Here is a 17920-nt window from a genome sequence, read left to right as displayed (position 1 = left end):
CCGATGGATGTTGATGAAGAACACTCGATGATGTGTAGCACATGTCATCTAAATTGTGCGTCCTCTTCTGGAAAATCTCCTATCCAAATGATGGTTCCTGAAGTCCCTCCAGGAGTTGATGGCAAATTATTTCTGTATTTTTTAAAGAAAATTGACCAAAAGCAGTAGCCTCAATTTAAAAGACTAACATATTAAACTTCTGACGTGCTCCAAATTCTCCAGTCAACATTCCAAAAAATACTGTAGTGTCCTGTAATTTAAAACATCAGCATACTGTTTAGGGCCTGTCCTGTTGCTCCAAGTTAAGCAGCCCACTATGCATTGGTAACTACAGTACTAAACTGTTTAACATGAAAACAGTATTTCAGTGTTGAATTTAAAATTGGTTGTACATTTACAGCAGTTGCTTACAGTGTGGAATCAGTTTTCAGTTTTGTTGGGTTACAGCTCATATAGGCATTAAAGGAAACGAAGAGGCTGATAAAATTGCAAAAAAGATGCTGAAAAACAAATATATAGGAATTAATGTTCCAATGGGGAAGGGTGAAGACAAATCCATAATTAAATCTGAAATTATACAAAGATGGCAAAATGAATGGGAGGCAGAGTTTAATGCTAGACACTACCATAAAATACAGAAGAATGTAGTTGAATGTAGAAAAGGGTTACTTCGCTGAGTTTAAACAGAAGGGAAGAATTGGTCTCTACCAGACTTAGATTAGGTCATACAGGATTGAATGTTACCTTACAAATAGTAGGAAATGGTAATGGATTTTGCATAGAATGCCAAGACAAAGAAGATGTGGAACATGTACTTTTTGCATGTGAGAAATATAATGATAATAGAATAAACTGGCAGGAAATGGAAGGAGACAACTCAATACATGATATACTTGAAGAAAAGGGTGTGACAAGGGAGAGACTTGAAGCTTTATTTATTTTTCTTAATAATACTGGTATAATGAAAAGAATATAATTTTTTTTTGTTTGTTTGTTTGGTTGTTTGTTTTGAATTAATACTAGCCTTGACTCTATGGATTTCATGGTATTACACACTCCTGTACAGTTGGTGGCGGTATAAAAACAAAAGTAGTAATCTGCCAAGAAGAAGAAGAAGAAGAAGAAGAGGAAGAGGAAGAGGAAGAATGGTTTTGAACGCGTCATACACACGCAAACCAAACAAGCCTTCCTTGGTAACGTTAGCTGGCTAAATGTGGCCGTTAACCATGAATGGCTATTTTATTAGAATGAATGTAGTACTTTAAGAGTGACAATGATCTCAGCAAGCTATATTCTGTTGTGCGGACAGTTCTTGATGCTACTGACGGTGATTCTTTTACAATGCCTGGAAGGAATTCACTCCCAAAACTCATCGACAACGGATTATCCTACTGTTTCTCCTGGTCAGGGAGCTACGTTCAGCCGTTTCAGTACGAATAATACAGAGCCCTTTGAGTACAAACCCCCGTCACCAGTAGTCCTCTGCAGCTATTTGTAAGTAACACGGAACGCTGCGGTAGCGCTAAAATGCTATCGTTAAGCTAAGTTAGCTAACGTTAACTTTAATGCTAACGTTAATTATGAGCAGCTGCTTTTGTGAGACTAACAAAGCAAAATGCTTTCAGAAAGCTGTCAAATCATGCTCACTCGTAACGTTACATCAATAATACCATAAACCAATAACCCAGTACTCAAAGCAGAATGTAACATTAACGTATAACGTTAATACAACAAATCTTGTCTTTCAACTTCTCCAGTGTTGAACAGCTGCGAGCGTTTGCCTTTAATTGAATCCTGAAAAAGTAGGTCCTGCATTGGTAGTAGCTAGTATGCAGAAGTTACTGCAGTAAGGTAAGTAATGAACAACGGGCCTTAAATTATGTTCTACCAGAGGGGTGTACTAAGGGTTAAGGTTAGAAGAAGCGAGATTAGTAGGTTAGCAAGGTATGCTGAGCCCGAGTTTTCAATGTTACTTTTGGCTAGATCGCCATGGTAATTTGCGCTGCACGACTACCCTGGTCCGGACCAAGTTGTGTTCAGAGTTTCGGATTGAAATTGGCTTTAAAAAGCGTCTTTCACAAATTAATTACTTTGTAAATAGCGTCACTATTCTTGCAAAGTCTCATGGACCTGAATCATTATCACTGTCTATTTTGCTGAGAACCGCGCGCCTCACGGATACAATAGCTGTGTGGCTGCTTAAACTGTCAACATGGATGCCAAAAGGAAGAGGTCCGTAGCGCACACGCCCTGCTCAGGTAGGCGGTGTGGGCCAGTCTCTCCCGCACAACTTTGATTTAAAAAATAATAATTTACCCATTTAAAGGTGCAATATGTAATACTGACAGCTAGTGTTTAAAACAGTTACTGCAGTACAAATTCAAAATACTAGAGAGAGTCGTCTCCCCCGCCCCCTCCTCCCCAGACTCGTTCACGTTGGTTGCCAGGCTGATACCGGAGCATCCACAACAATGTTGCTAGACGCTTGTCTCACATAGCCAGACATTACTCCACAGCACAGCGGAGTAGCTAACGTTAGATGCTGGCTATATTGACAGTCATAAAAGCCCATGCTCACATGGAGCTCTGTACCCAACTGACAGACACACTTTTTCAGCTTAGAATTACCGTAGGAACTGCAAAAAATCCCACAACCTCACCATCCTCTCCACACGCCAGACAGACACACTTCCTCGGCTTAGAATTACGATAGGAACCGCTAAAAATACCTTGCCCTGCTTTTCCACCCGACTGAACACACTTTATTGGCTTAGAATTACGGCAACAATCGCTAAACACACTACAAACTCAAGGTCATCTCTTTCCGATTTACAGCCCCCCTCTCTTGGCTTCAAATAACTCACCGTTGTCGGCTACAGCCGCTTACACGTTGTAAACAGCCGTGGCTGCTTGCCTGGTCCTGGTAACGTTAGCAGTTAGCAGGGTTAGCATGGCGGCCTTAGCCAGGACCAGTCGGGATCACTTCACTGGCTGTTTCTCAATTGTTTTTACGAGTAACCAACTCGGGTACTCTAGCTATATAATTCAATGTGAGTAGCTACACAAATGTTGAAATGACATAAAATGCCCGTCCCTAGTAGCTGTGATAAATTAGCCTGAAGCTAATGCTTACCTGTTCAGGAGGAAATTAGCCAACTCTGCATCCTTTTGGGCTCTAAGCTGTCTCCATCTTTCAAATACATCTCCAATATTTACCCAGACAGGTTTATTACGTCTCTGGTCACGCAACTTTTAGAAACATGCTGTTTTTTTTGTCGGGTAAAATCAATCTCCGTTGATCCTGTTCGTTTGTTTGCTGCTTTTATGGCTGTACTAACCTCACAGCTGTAGCGCGCTGGGTTTACGTTTTTACAGGTATATCTGGCAACCTGGCCTGGCTTACAAACTGGGCAGTTGATAACAACAAACAGGCCAAAACACAAACAGAAATTCTGTCACGGAACGGAAATTTCAAAAGGAGAAAATACTGGCATTAGCATTGTTGTCAGAAAAGATAGTATTTCAACTTAGCATGTTTCCTTAATATATGATGACGCTTTGGGGTAATTTTTGGATTTATTACAGTAAATATATTACATATTGGACCTTTAAATCATATTAGACCTTAAACCTATGCATAATTAAGGGCATGCAACTTCTGAGTGATGAAAGCTCGACAGTGATCGCCCACTTTTTTAACGGCTCTGGTTCCGGAAGTGTTTTTCCCCCATTCAGTTGTTTCATTGACGTTTCAAAAATTGCTTATATAAAGAGTTTTAAGCCTGGAACCAAGCCAACCAGCTATGAGATGAATCGTGAATATGAAACATTTGATGTGGCACAAAAACATTTTGAAAATGGGGAAAAAAGGCAAAGGTACAAGACTGTGTAGAATAACTATCATAGACTTGAATGGTAGGAGCTTGATCTAGCCAGTTTCACGGTAAACGTTTCTCTGGTAACGGTGAGTTGGACAAATCAGAGACGTCGCTGTTACACTTAGGATTGTGGGTAGCATAGCTTTTCTCCATAAGATTGCGAATAAAACCTGTTTTTCTTAATACAAGTTTGATGTCATACGGACCATTAGCTTTTCCAGGAACAGAAACTTTCGTTACACAACCTTGTAGCTCGTGGTCAGTCTGCCTCGGATGGTTTAGACATTATGGCTATGTTATGGCACTGTTCCCAGCATGCAGGTCACTCTTGAGAAAGAGACCGGAGAAAGTAGCATCCCTTTTATCAATAACGGCGCTGTTGTTACTATGTTTCTGTGAAAATCATGATGTTACAGTCCATAATCCAAGACCGTAACGTTACATTGGCGAGGAGTTATCCTTAGCCCAATGTTGGTCCTCCACTCTTCCCCCCCACTTTGTTTACTGTCTCAACCCTGTCTGTGAGCACTCGGTGGAGCCGGGTTGGTAGTCTCGTCACAAAATTACTGGCTTTCTATCCAGAAATCTGACCATAACCTCCTCGAAGCAGGTTAGTTGTGCACAGCACAAGTTACTATGGCAATCTAGCCAGGTTAGAAGAGGGAAACTTTCCTGACACTGAACACTCTGGTTTTAGGCTCAACATACCTCTTTAACCCATAAATCTTGCTTCCCCCTCTTATATCACCTTCTAACAGCTGTATTCTCAGTAACTTGACAATCTGCAAGAAAAAGGTTGCTTATAAATCACTAAAATACTTACTTATGTTGGCTTAGTTTTCATGGCTAACACTATTGTTACTTAGCTAGTTTATGACAATCGTTTCGGCTGTGCTTACTAACATGATGTCATTGTGCTAACCGAGCACCGTTAGCCTCTACAACAGCCGCTTTAATAATTCAATTCAATTTTATTTATAGTATCAAATCATAACAAGAGTTATCTCAGGACACTTTACAGATAGAGTAGGTCTAGACCACACTATAATTTACAAAGACCCAGCAATTCCAGTAATTCCCCCAAGAGCAAGCATTTAGTGCGACAGTGGCGAGGAAAAACTCCTTTAGGAAGAAACCTTGGGTGGTGGGAAAAACTTCCTTTTTAGGGGGAAACCTCGGACAGACCCAGGCTCTTGGTAGGCGGTGTCTGATGGTGCCGGTTGGGGGTGTGATGAGCAATGGCAATAATAGTCATAATAAAGATAATGGAACAAGAGCATAGCAGGACGTAGGAGGGCGTAGCAGGACGCAGCAGGACGTAGCAGGGCACTGCAGAGCGTAGCAGGGTGTAACAGGGCATAGCAGGGCACGGAGCAGGACCACCGGGACAGCTGCAATCATGATTTAGGTGCCACCCTAATCCAAGGAAACATGCTGGGCAAAAGAAACAGGACTCCGGGGAATAAGCTCCCCAGAGCTATACAATACACTTGTTAGATAATGTTTCATTACAGAGTTCTCTGTTGATTTGTGTTTGCCGCTGTGTGCGTGGTGGAAAATAATGTAAACGGAGAGCGGCGTGCCAGAAATGCAATGCACCATGATCCCCTTCAAGGCCAGGCTTATGTTGGAAGTCCCTCTAGTAGACAGAACGTGTAACAACAACCACATGCTTATAGTGGTATTGACAATGCATAAGCTTGAGTAGTGTAGTACATATTTATAACAGGCTGCATTTGAGCATTAAACTGCAAAACCCAGGCGGACCCAGGGCATGCTGGGAAATGCCTGGCTTTCAGCTGATCTAACAGCTGATAGGTTCAGAATCGACTCAACATGATGATGTTTTATATAAACGTATTGTTTTTGATTTGGAGGGATTTTAATTGCTATTTGTCTGATTTAAAAGGAGAAATCGAACGACGAACGCCGTGCTTGAGCTATGTTACTGGTTGCACGGCGTTCGTCGTTCGACTGGTCATGACTGTTTTCCCAAGATGGCGCCTGCCTGTATACTTTAACAGTACGGTCTTTATAAACTATATTTTTAATAAACTGTCTTACAAAGTTCTCAATGCTTTGTGGAAGTGTGGTGCTATTTTGAGCCTTGTTAGTGGTATAGCAATAGCGATTTCTTTTTACTTAACCAGTGCCCCGACGACTAGCTTTATAAGCTAATTAGTGGTTTGCGATAAAACTGGTCACATTCGATTAGCATGAAAACGTATCCCGGAGAACAGTTGACTCGGTATACATATGTTATTAACCCCTAGGTTCATTTTGCACCGGATTTCTCCTTTAAAGGCTTATTCTGTACAGAACACATGTTGTGTGGCTGATAGTGACGTTTAAACATGCGGTATACTAGCCGCAGCCGACCTGTCGAGTGCCAGTGTGACGTCATAGGAGCGCCGTAACTGTTTATACTCCCGCGTGGTGGACACTAGTTGCAGCCTTCTCCTGAACTGAGGTGGCGCTAATGAGGAAAGGCTACCGACTTTGCTATTTCTGTGGACTAGAAGAAGAAGAAAAAGGTAAACAACGGCAGAACTGGCAGCAGCATTGCCGTCAATGCTTCGAATTGATTCGATGACCTACTTTGTCGGCTCAAGCTTTTCATTCACCATAAAATAACTCCTCTTAACCCAGTAAGTTTACAAGAGAGACTTGCAGTCACTCTAAGAGTCCTGGCATCCAGTTACCCTCGAGCTCATTAAGGCTTCCTGTTTCCGCTATGGACGCGCACTCAAAATCCTGGCGTGCCAGCGAGATCTATATCATTTTGACGTCAAATTGGTGCGCGCAAGCTCGGATGTGGTGACTGTAAAACAGCCTTTAGAAGTCAGAGACACTAAATCCATTCAGATTACAGATCATCTACAGTCTGTTCACAGTCTGATCACATGTAGAGCATCTTGACAGCTACTCTGTCATAATAAAAACAACTGGAGACTGTGTACAAGCTGATTTATGGGTCTGATGATATTTTATTAAATGGGAATTGGACCTAAGAGGTTGTGAGTGTTTCTGTGACTTCCTGTTCAGACTGAAGGCTGCTGAAAATGGCTGGAAACTGTCCGACTTGACCTGACCTGACCTTGACTTGACTTCTTGTCACCGCCCCCTGTTGCTGCCGCCTGCTCTCGTCCACTTTACAGGCGAGGCGCACATCTCGAACGAGTCTATTTTGTGACTTCATGGGATAGATCGGACCCGGGCAAAGGTATTAATAAACTATATAAAAAATCGTTATTTTCACTGTTAGTCTCGTTTGGTGTTACAGGTCTTTTATGATCATCAGATGGAAAATTAGACCGTTTCAGAAACATTAAAGTTACATATAGAAACTTTAAGGAAGTAATGGAATCTACAGTTTCCTGTTGAAGGTTATCAGTCATATTCACAGCAGAGGCATACTAGCTTACATCCCTCCCTCTTTGTCTTTCGGTATACATGTGATGTATGATGAAGACCAGAGGAGTTCATCTACTGTCAAGATCCTGTAGATCACGCAGGCAACCACAGTGCCTTTCTGGAAATGGGCCATGGTTGTGTCGGAGTAAGTGTGTGTTTTTTTTTTTTTTTTTTTTTTTTTTTTATAAAAGAACATACTATGTTGTTAATCACCCAGCACTTAATACTGTTTCTGTCTTTAGTGGGGTGGCCAGACTCAAAAAGAGGTGAACCATACACCAGTTTTCTGCACTGCACTCGATGAGATAGAGTGTGCCGGACCAAGAGAATTCCTCAGAGGAAACGTACCCTGCATCAAGTAAGGAATACCCTGCTGAACAGTTGCAGTTGTGCAATCTACATGTCAAAATTACATGCAAAAAAGTATTAATTTAATGTGTTAATTATTGGAATTCTTAAAATGCAGGCTTGCGTTTTGAAATATGTCCCTTGAATCAGCTGACATTTCAATTTAATATTCAGGTAAAATCTCAATGAGAATATTCTCTGGCTTTACCAGTTAAAGCTGAAGGAGGCAGAATGCCAAAAAAACCCAGCCGAAATTTAAAGTAGAGGGAGACCTCCTCATTCTTCTGCTCTCTCTCCCCTCTCTGTCCAGCTATAATGATCATGTTTCATTGGCCAGTTAGTTAGTAAATGGACGTCAGTGAGTAATCAACATTATTTAGGAGTTACTAAACACTATATTGACTCTAGTAAGGATAGGGATTTTTAGTTTTTTAGTTAGGTACTTGGAGGAACTGTGCAATAATGACAGATTCACACATTTTTCTTTTGTTTACAGTAAATAAATAATTACAAATCTTAAAATCAAGTTCATAAAGTAACTTTCTTTGCATTCATTTGATTCCCAATCAAGATACGCTGGTGCTTTCAATTGTTAACATGTACTTAAACTGTTCTGAAATGCAAAATAATAGAATTTTAAATGTGATAAAATATCGATTAATCACGATTAACTATAGAAATTCAGCGATTAATTGCGAAAAAATTTTTTATTTCGCCTTCAGAACTGTCTTAATTCTTTGTGGCATTGATTCAACAAGGTGCTGGAAGCATTCTTTAGAAATGTTGGCCCATATTGATAGGATAGCATCCCCCACACCATTACACCACCACCAGCCTGCACAGCGGTAACAAGGCATGACAGATCCATGTTCTCATTCTGTTTACGCCAAATTCTGACTCTACCATCTGAATGTCTCAACAGAAATCGAGACTCATCAGACCAGGTAACATTTTTTCCAGTCTTCAACTGTCCAATTTTGGTGAGCTCGTGCAAATTGTAGGCTCATTTTCCTAGTTTTAGTGGAGATGAGTGGTACCCAGTGGGGTCTGCTGCTGGTGTAGCCCATCCGCCTCAAGGTTGTACGTGTTGTGGCTTCACAAATGCTTTGCTGCATACCTCGGTTGTAACGAGTGGTTATTTGAGTCAAAGTTGATCTTCTATCAGCTTGAATCACTCGGCCCATTCTCCTCTGACTTCTAGCATCAACAAGGCATTTTCGCCCCCAGGACTGCCGCATATTGGATGTTTTTTCTTTTCTCAGACCATTCTTTGTAAACCCTAGAAATGGTTGTGCGTGAAAGTCCCAGTAACTGAGCAGATTATGAAATACTCAGACCAGCCCGTCTGGCACCAACAACCATGCCACGCTCAAAGTTGCTTAGATTATCTTTCTTTCCCATTCTGACATTCAGTTTGGAGTTCAGGAGATTGTCTTGACCAGGACCACACCCCTAAATGCATTGAAGCAGCTGCCATGTGATTGGTTGATTAGATAATTGCATTGACAAGAAATTTAACAGGTGTTCCTAATAATCCTTTAGGTGAGTGTATTTTACCATCATGACCTTTTTATTTAAATCCATCTGAAAAAGACTATAATTTTGCTATCTGTCACACATCTGTTTTTATCTATTTCTAGTCTATTTGTGGTGGTGGCTGACCATAATAAAGTAATAACTACTAATTTTATTTTCATATTAGCATTATGATACATTTTCTTTCAAACTTTTTTTTTCAGTTTCAATTAAAATTGCCGCTGTTGAGGGGTTTGAGGGAAAGAGGGCAAGGAGAACATGATTTACATGTTTTCTGGAGAAAACGTCTGTCTTCTGGACCCACGGCCTGGTAGGGCTGGACCAAAAATCATATCTCTGTATTTTTCGGCTGAATGGCGATACACGATACACAATACTGTCCAAAGGTTTTAGGCGGGTGTGAAAAAATGCTGTAAACTAAGAATGCTTTCAAAATTATAACTAATGATTTTTTTTAAGTCAATTTACAAAGTGCAAATTGATCGAACAAAAGGAAAATCTAAATCAAATCAATATTTGGTGTTACTACCCTTTGCCTTCAAATCAGCATAATTTCTTATCGGTAAACTTGCAGGTTTTTTTTGTAGGATTATAGTCAGGTGTATAGTCAACCAATTATACCAAAACCGGTGCTAATGATCATCAATTTCACGTTTATTCACTTCCATTTTTGAATGCATTCTTAGTTTACAGCATTTTTCACACCTGCCTAAAACATTTGCACAGTACTGAATATCTCTGTATTTTTTACAAAGTGGGCGAAATGTTCAGTTTTAAGTCAAAGTTACATGTGAGATGTCACAAGCACTTTAATTACAACAGACTGTCATCAAAATAAAATGCAAAGGGTTTCCTTCCCTGTTTGAAAATGTACAGCTGCAATACATACCACTGGAAAAAGTACCTAAAATAAATAGCCTATGTTCAATGAAAAGGCCTATCTCTGAGAAAGCTCCTTTAGTTATTTTCAACAACAGTGACAGACTGATTAAAAGAGGCAAAGAAAGAGACAGACGGAGAGAGAGGCAGAGAGCGAGAGATGGACTGAAGTCATAATACAAAAACTTTCTTTGACCATATTTATATAGATTGTTACTGTACAGTCCTCTGGTTTATCAGTGAAGTGTCTGAACTACATTGCAGACTGGATTCCCTACTCGCAGAGTGATGGATTCATTATGAATGGCGAGTTGAATGCGCATCGGCAGGCCAGGTCCAGCAGGCGCTGTCGCACACGCTATTACTCATAGAACTGAAGTTAGTTGCATTTAGTAACTACTGCTCTTCCGTGTTTATCGCCGTGTTTTTGCCATGGCGGCCGCAACAACAGAAAGTTACCACACTTTGTATCATGGTAAGATTTAAGTTTAAAGATTCTGGCGCTTTCATGGTATATCGCGGTATTTTCTTTATTTTACTTGACTGGGCCTTTTTATATAGGTTTATAATGGCTTATTCTACTGTCAGGAGTACATAGAATATAAAAAAACATTTCAATGTCATGTTAACTAAAAGCTTTGATTACTAAAGAGTTTGCTTGGCTCCACGTTATACAATAACTTTATATGAAGGAGAATGCATGCAACAGTTATAGAATCTAAACTATTGTTATTGTGCAAACTGCAAAGTAGTAAAATAAACAAGTTAAAAATACACATACCAACAACTTTAACATTGCTTCATTTTCAAAACATTATAGTTGTAAGATAGTTGTATAAACATTACCTTGGCCCCAGGTAATGTTAGGTGGTTGTAGAAAAGTGGGCGACTGAATGTAGCGCCGCTGTCAGCTTGCTTCGGTGTTTGAATATTGTTAATAGTTTGGCAAAGTATTTCGGCAAGGCAAGACCTCTAAATCCAGCTTTTTAATCATTGCTCGCTCTAAACCCGTTTTTCACGACGGTTTGTAGCGCGACCGTAGGTGGATTGTTGTTGCGTTCATGCTTGAGATGACAGGTCTTAACATTAGCATGACCGAGTAACGTTAGTGCGACCGGCAACAACAGTGGCTAAATTATGTCGGATTTTTTAAAAACAAAAAACTTCGGAACAACAGACGGCTCCTCTCTTGAGCACGCGTTCTTCTGGTGTATCTCCGGTCTTTCTCCATCCTCTATCTTCTCTGTTCTTGAATGTGCAGTTGCAACCGACCGGAGCGTCTCCCAATTTAACAGACTGTGGCTACCTGGCTAGCTAGCAGTTATAATGTTACCCAGTATGCCGTTCGGCGATGTTACAAATTGTTTATATCACAAATTGTTGTGTGCTATGGTGTTTTGTCCTGAGAGAGTTAGTTGTGGGTTATTAATTGTTATAAAGTTACTACCATGAGTGAGAAGGGTATGCAGTTAAGGGGTCCCGTTATCAATTCATGCACAAATTACCTCCCGCATCGCTCTCCTAACAACTAATCTAACGACTATGAAGAGGAGAAGAGAAGGGGTGCTGCGTCTGCAGACATACACCCTCCCCCGCCGGTCTGGCTGAACGCTGCAACTCCTCACTCCCTAATAAGGCATGGATACCCGACCCGTACCCGACGGGCCGGGCCGGGCTCGGACAGATATTTAGAAATGATGGTCGGGTTCGGGCCGGGCTCGGTCACATCAGCGTGATAAGGCATTTGTTGTAAAATGGTGTTGCGGCTCCTTTAAGAGAGCTCAGTGTGTGTGTGTAAAGTGGGCAGAAGAGAGATAGAGAAAAGAGGAAGCAGACGTGTAGATGAGACTGGAGCAGAGTTGGTGGAATATCATAATATCATAATGCCTGACGGGCTCGGGCCGGGTTCGGTCACGGCTCTGTCGGGCTCGGGCCGGGTTCGGACGCAAAAATTCGGCCCGATCCAGGCTCTACTCCCTAAATATAAGCTTTATCGAAGAGGAGAGTTTTAAGTTTACTCTTAAATGTGGTGACAGTGTCTGCCTCCCGGACCCAGGCTGGGAGCTGGTTCCACTTCAATATATGATGGTGCTTGACCATTTAGAGCTTTGTAGGTCAGGAGAAGGATTTTAAATAAATACTGGATTTTACAGGAAGCCAATGCAGAGAAGCTAATACAGGAGAAATATGATCTCTTTTCTTAGTTCTTGTCAGAACACGTGCTGCAGCATTCTGGATCAGCTGGAGAGTCTTAAGGGACTTATTTGGGCAACCTGATAGTAAGGAATTACAGTAGTCCAGCCTGGAAGTAACGAATGCATGGACTAGTTTTTCAGCATCGTAGTGCTGGAGGCCAGGGCAATACCATCCAGAGTAACTATATCTTTGGATAATGAGGTTCAGATGTGTTTAGGGCCCAGCACAATAACTTCAGTTTTGTTTGAGTTTAACGTCAGAAAATTGTAGGTCATCCATGATTTTATATCTTTAATGCATGCTTGAAGTTTAGCTAACTGACTGGTGTCGTCTGGCTTGATTGATAAGTATAATTGGGTGTCATCCACATAACAGTGAAAGGTAATTGAGTGTTTCCTAATAATATTGCCTAGAGGAAGCATATATAAGGAGAATAGAAATGGTCCAAGCGTACCTGGAGGATTTATCGTTAACATTAGCAAATTGAGATCGATCAGAGAAATAGGACTTAAACCAGCTTAGTGCGATTCCTTTAATGCCAACTAAATGTTCCAGTCTCTGTAACAGGATGGTATGGTCAATAGTGTCGAACAGAGCAATGGTATGGTCAATAGTGTCGCATCAACATACAATTTTCCCAAATATTCAGACAGAACACAATAAAGGTCTCTCTCTCTCTCTCTCTCTCTCTCTCTCTCTCTCTCTCTCTCTCTCTCTCTCTCTGAGACTCATCAGTCCGGCGACCTGCTGCCATTTTTCTACACCCCAGTTCCTATGTTGTGCATAGTTGAGTCGCTTGGCCTTGTTTCAATGTCGGGGGTATGACTTTTTGGCTGCAACTCTTCCATGAAGACCACTTCTGGCCAGACTTCTCCAGACAGTAGATGGGTGTACCTGGGTCCCACTGGTTTCTGCCAGTTCTGAGCTGATGGCACTGCTGGACATCTTCCGATTTCGAAGGAAAATAAGCTTGATGTGTTTTTCATCTGCTGCACTAAGTTTCCTTGGCCGATCACTGCGTCTACGATCCTCAACGTTGCCCGTTTCTTTGTGCTTTTTCAAAAGAGCTTGAACAGCACATCTTGAAACACCAGTCTGCTTTGAAATATTTGTCTGGGAGAGACCTTGCTGATGCAGTATAACTACCTATATACTATAATTGGTTGATCATACACCTGACTATAATCCTACAAAATCCCTGACTTTTTGCAAGTACCTCTAACCGGCAATTTCCACTGGATGCGGAACGTCTCCGGGACGTCGAAGGAGTCATTAGGTTTCCATTAAAGTCAATGTGTGTATTTCCACTGACTGCAGAACGTCTGCGTCCCTACTCCGTCCCAGTTCCGTCAGTCCGCAGCCCTCCGGAGCAGATACGCAGAGCTTCTATTTTTGACGGACGACGAAGAGCTCCGCAGCAATTCAGCACAATTCAGTTTGTGCGGGACAGGAAGTCGAGCACAGAAACAAAATAAAACATCCGGTTACTTTTCAAAATAAAATACACCGTGCTCACGGCAGGTCATTTTCCCTGCACTACATCTTGAAAACACAGCACAGAGTTGTTTCCCCTCTACTCCTCTGGATGGAAACAAACTGTTGTTGGTTTTGTGGTTCTGTTTATAGAAACTACATCCCGTTATATCGCGCGAACATACGTCAATTCGCGAGATCTCGTGGTCGGCTGGCCGCAGCCGTTACGCAACAAATGGTGGGTATTGACGGACGGCGGAGCACGCAGCTGTTCCGCAGCGCAGCCGGTTCGCAGACGTTCTGCATCCTGTGGAAATCCACGGTAAGAATTGATGCTGGTTTGAAGGCAGAGGGTAGTAACACCAAATATTGATGTGATTTAGATTTTTCTTTTGTTCGCTCACTTTGCATTTTGTAAATTGATAAAAATAAACAATCATTATTTATATTTTTGAAAGCATTCTTAGTTTACAGCATTTTTTCACACCTGCCTAAGACTTTTGTACAGTACTGTGTGTGTGTGTGTGTATATTGCATACTGCACCGACTGGAAGAACCGCGGCATGATGGAAAACGCCTGGCTCTCAGCGGATCTATCAGCTAATTGATTCTGAATTGACTCAACACTATGAAGTTTTATATACATTTTACCTGTTTTTTTCTATTTTTATTAATTATAAAATTATTAAATCAGATCTAACAGGATGTGTGTTTCTGTGACTTCCTGTTTAGACTAAAGGCTGCTTGAAACTGCTGTAAACTGTCCGACTTGACCACGGCTTTTTGTCACCGTCCACTTCTGCTGCTGCCTGATCCTGTCCACTTTACAGGCGGGGCGCATCTTATCTCGAACAAGCCTACTATTACTGAAAGTAACATGTGACTACAAGGCTTTCTGTAGATCGCAGGCTTTGGGAGGAGTTCAGACTGGACACTGCAGCACACAAATATGGTGCTCTGTGCAGACTGAAGCTGCAGGTGGGAGACAGACAGAGTGAGTGTGTGTGCGATTTCAACACAGATTTGGTCTGTCATCAGCAAACTTAAGCTGTGGAGGGCCAGGTTTCCTGTCATTTTTAATTTAATGATATTTATAATTTCTTTTTGTCGTTTCTTTGAAAGATGTTTCTACCCATGCAGTATGCACTGTACATGCTTCCAGATCTACAAATCAAGTCAAAAATAGTGATCCAGTTAATTCGGATAAACATCTGTGGTATCAGTACATCGCCACTAGAGGGCAATGTTTATTAATGTACAGAACCACCACCTTTTTTGACCATGTTTTTTCCGTACACCATGTTCTCCCAGTATCTCTCTGCATTTATCAGCACATTGGCTAAATCTCTGTAGTAACTGCATAGAGATCAGAGAGGTGCAGTGGCTGGACAAATTCAAAGCAGCACCTGTTCAAAGACACTACTGCTATGTAGTACTTGGATAAATGCTTTCTTTTTAAAGCTTATAATATTCAGTTTCTGGTCACAATGTGTCCACCCATTACAGTATATTGTACAGATGTTGGTTTTATTGTGTCTGTTCAGAGTAGATCAACTGCAGTTGATGTCTTCTTGCTCTCTTCTCTTTCTGGTTTGTTTTATCATTTTAATCTTGGCATAATTGTTTTGTAATATATTAACTTTACCCTGGACATCTGAAGGTTCAGAAATTATACAAATAATTGAGGTTGAAGGTATTAAATGGTGTTGAAATTTAAGCTGTGGTATGCACTTTAGGTTTGAAGTTGTTGGCCAGAAATTCCATAATAATCTTTAAGCATGTTGTAATTCAAGTGGTCTGAGAGAAAACTAGAATTCTGCACCTCCTCATTGCTCTGTTGTCAGGCCTTAGTAAATCTAGCCGTGATTGAAGACATTGGTCAATCACAGGTCATTTCAGAGAGAGAGTGTGTTCCTATTGGCTGTTCTGTGTCTGCATTGCCTGTACGACGGAAAGGGTGAGCTGCAGGAAGGTCTCACGCTACTTCAAATTCATTTTTTTTTTTTTTTTTTTTTGCATTCTACCCATTACAGCTTTAAATGTAACTTTAAATGTTCTTGATTTGTTTTATTTGCACATATTTTGAACTTAAATTGCCTAAAATGTTCTCTTGTACTTTTTGCTGTTGTTTTTGCACAGATACACCGGACACTATTTCATTACCACCCTGCTGTACTCCTTCTTCCTGGGTTGTTTTGGGGTCGATCGTTTCTGCCTAGGCCACACTGGCACTGCTGTTGGGAAGCTGCTCACCCTGGGAGGCCTGGGAATCTGGTGGTTTGTGGACTTGATCCTGCTCATCACTGGCGGCCTGATGCCCAGTGATTACAGCAACTGGTGCACCTACTACTGAGACAGAGAGCCGAGAGTGACTGAGGACTCGGCCCACTTCTCAGTCAAACATCAGTTAAATATTGAGAATTCCAGCAATGTGGCCTCAGCCTGCCATAATTATAAAACTGGGCTGACTTGAGGGGATTTACAGCTCGGGTGTGTAAAGTGGAGTCCTGATGACTCAGTGTTCTGAATAAAATGAGAAATAATTTAATGTCAATCTAATTTAATCCACTTGAAATTTTCCACAGAATGCATAAAATGATTGATGAAATTTTACTTGCATTTTTTACCAGCAATGACGACAGTGCTATTTTTTTGTTCTAAATTGTCAAGATGTCAGATACGACTAGGTCAAGCCCGGATGATGTAATTTGGATAGATGCGCGTTCGCAGCTTTCTTTAAAAGCCTGCGAGGTTTATCACAGATTAACTGATAATAAAATGGAGAATACACATTGTGCATACTTTACAGAGTGAGCAGTAGCTTTGTGAGTAACATTAAGGCAAAGTGTACAACTGTTTGTGCAAATGGCAAGTAACTCAAATGTTTTTAGTTAGAGCAGTAGTTCGTAAATGTATATTTTTAGACTGTCATTCAGTCTCATTATCATTCACACTGTTTTATTACAGCGGCTTCTTTACATATATGCTTTGCTTCCTTGTATATAAGAACCTAGAAAATAAAGACACTGAATAAATTGGACTCTGAAATCTAGAAACTATAAGGAGACTCAAAGGTATAGTAAGTGATGCTAATCCAATACACTTTTTGTCAAATTCAGTGAATATCTCCTCACGGTCATATAAAACTCCGGTGAAAACAAACAGGAGTGCACGAGCCACAAAACACTATTCCAGCCAATATGCAATGGGGTGCAGCATGTGAATCTGCCGACCTGCCAGAAGTTGTCTGTCTGTGGCAGTTGGCAGTTGAGTTCAAATAACAATCTTTGCGCAGCATCGCTTACTGCACCTTTTAAGTGACAAACTCACACTGTATTGTAGTCTAACGTAAGTGTAGCAAATGTAAACAACATGCATGTTAAACTCTCTTGGTTGAAAGTTGTGGAGAGACTTTCAGCATCACTCCTGGCTTTTGTCAGCAAGATGAATGAATTAAAAATTCCTAATTGTTTGTATAGTCAACTTACATTTAGCTCTAACACACATAGATACTCCACTAGACATGCCACTAGAGGTCTTTTTAAAGTTCCTAGAGCCCGAACACAATCAATGCAACGTAGAGTATTGTATCGAGGGATGGTTGCTTGGAACTCACTTCCACATTGTAAACCCTAATAAGTTCACAGTACTCAAAAATTATTTTGTAACAGATTACACAAAAATATTTTAGTGATGTTTTACATAAAATAAAAATTACGTTTACAGTTGCCTTAAATTATCTCAATGTTATTTTATAAATATTGATATTCCTCAACTTATAATTAGGGAGTAATTCACTTAAAATTTTCAATATTCTTCAACTCATAGAATGTGGGAAACACTCAAAATTTTCAATATTCTTCGACTCATATAATGTGGGAAATACACTCAAAATTTTCAATAATATTCAACTCAATGTGGGACATGCACTCAAAATTAATTCTAAACTGAAATACTGATGTTGGTCCACTACACAATTATAATCAGCTAATGTTAGAAATCATGAAAGTGACACCACAGTGACAATTTAACACCTTTTTTTTATTCAACAATGTGCTTTTTAAAAAGGCACGAATCAAAAGGAGCTCAGTCAAAACAAAGTGCTTGTCTTAAATTAAAACAAAAGTAAAACGAAATTACTCTATAAAAACAAAAATGTGTTTTAAAGTGCATTAAGTGTTAATAGTTCCATATTA

General features: G+C 40.6%; 1 protein-coding gene across 1 annotated transcript; it reads left to right on the top strand.

Moving 5' to 3' along the window:
* The first annotated feature begins 1158 nt into the window (after nt 1-1158).
* On the top strand, nt 1159-16764 carry tm2d2 (TM2 domain containing 2). Its single transcript, XM_031318210.2, has 4 exons — nt 1159-1494; nt 7350-7437; nt 7535-7650; nt 15864-16764. The coding sequence occupies exons 1-4, from the start codon at nt 1274-1276 to the stop codon at nt 16075-16077; spliced, it is 639 nt and encodes a 212-aa protein (XP_031174070.2). The 5' UTR covers nt 1159-1273; the 3' UTR covers nt 16078-16764.
* The last annotated feature ends 1156 nt before the right edge of the window (nt 16765-17920 follow it).

The sequence above is a fragment of the Sander lucioperca genome, chromosome 11 (assembly GCF_008315115.2).
Source record: "Sander lucioperca isolate FBNREF2018 chromosome 11, SLUC_FBN_1.2, whole genome shotgun sequence".
Classification (NCBI taxonomy): Eukaryota; Metazoa; Chordata; class Actinopteri; order Perciformes; family Percidae; genus Sander; species Sander lucioperca.
This window is presented reverse-complemented; position numbering and strand designations above follow the sequence as displayed.

Coding starts and splice junctions, on each gene's coding strand:
- tm2d2 (XM_031318210.2), top strand. CDS start 1,274: ATGATCTCAGCAAGCTATATTCTGTTGTGCGGACAGTTCTTGATGCTA. Junction 1,495..7,349: donor GTAGTCCTCTGCAGCTATTT/GTAAGTAACACG, acceptor TGTATGATGAAG/ACCAGAGGAGTTCATCTACT. Junction 7,651..15,863: donor GGAAACGTACCCTGCATCAA/GTAAGGAATACC, acceptor GTTTTTGCACAG/ATACACCGGACACTATTTCA.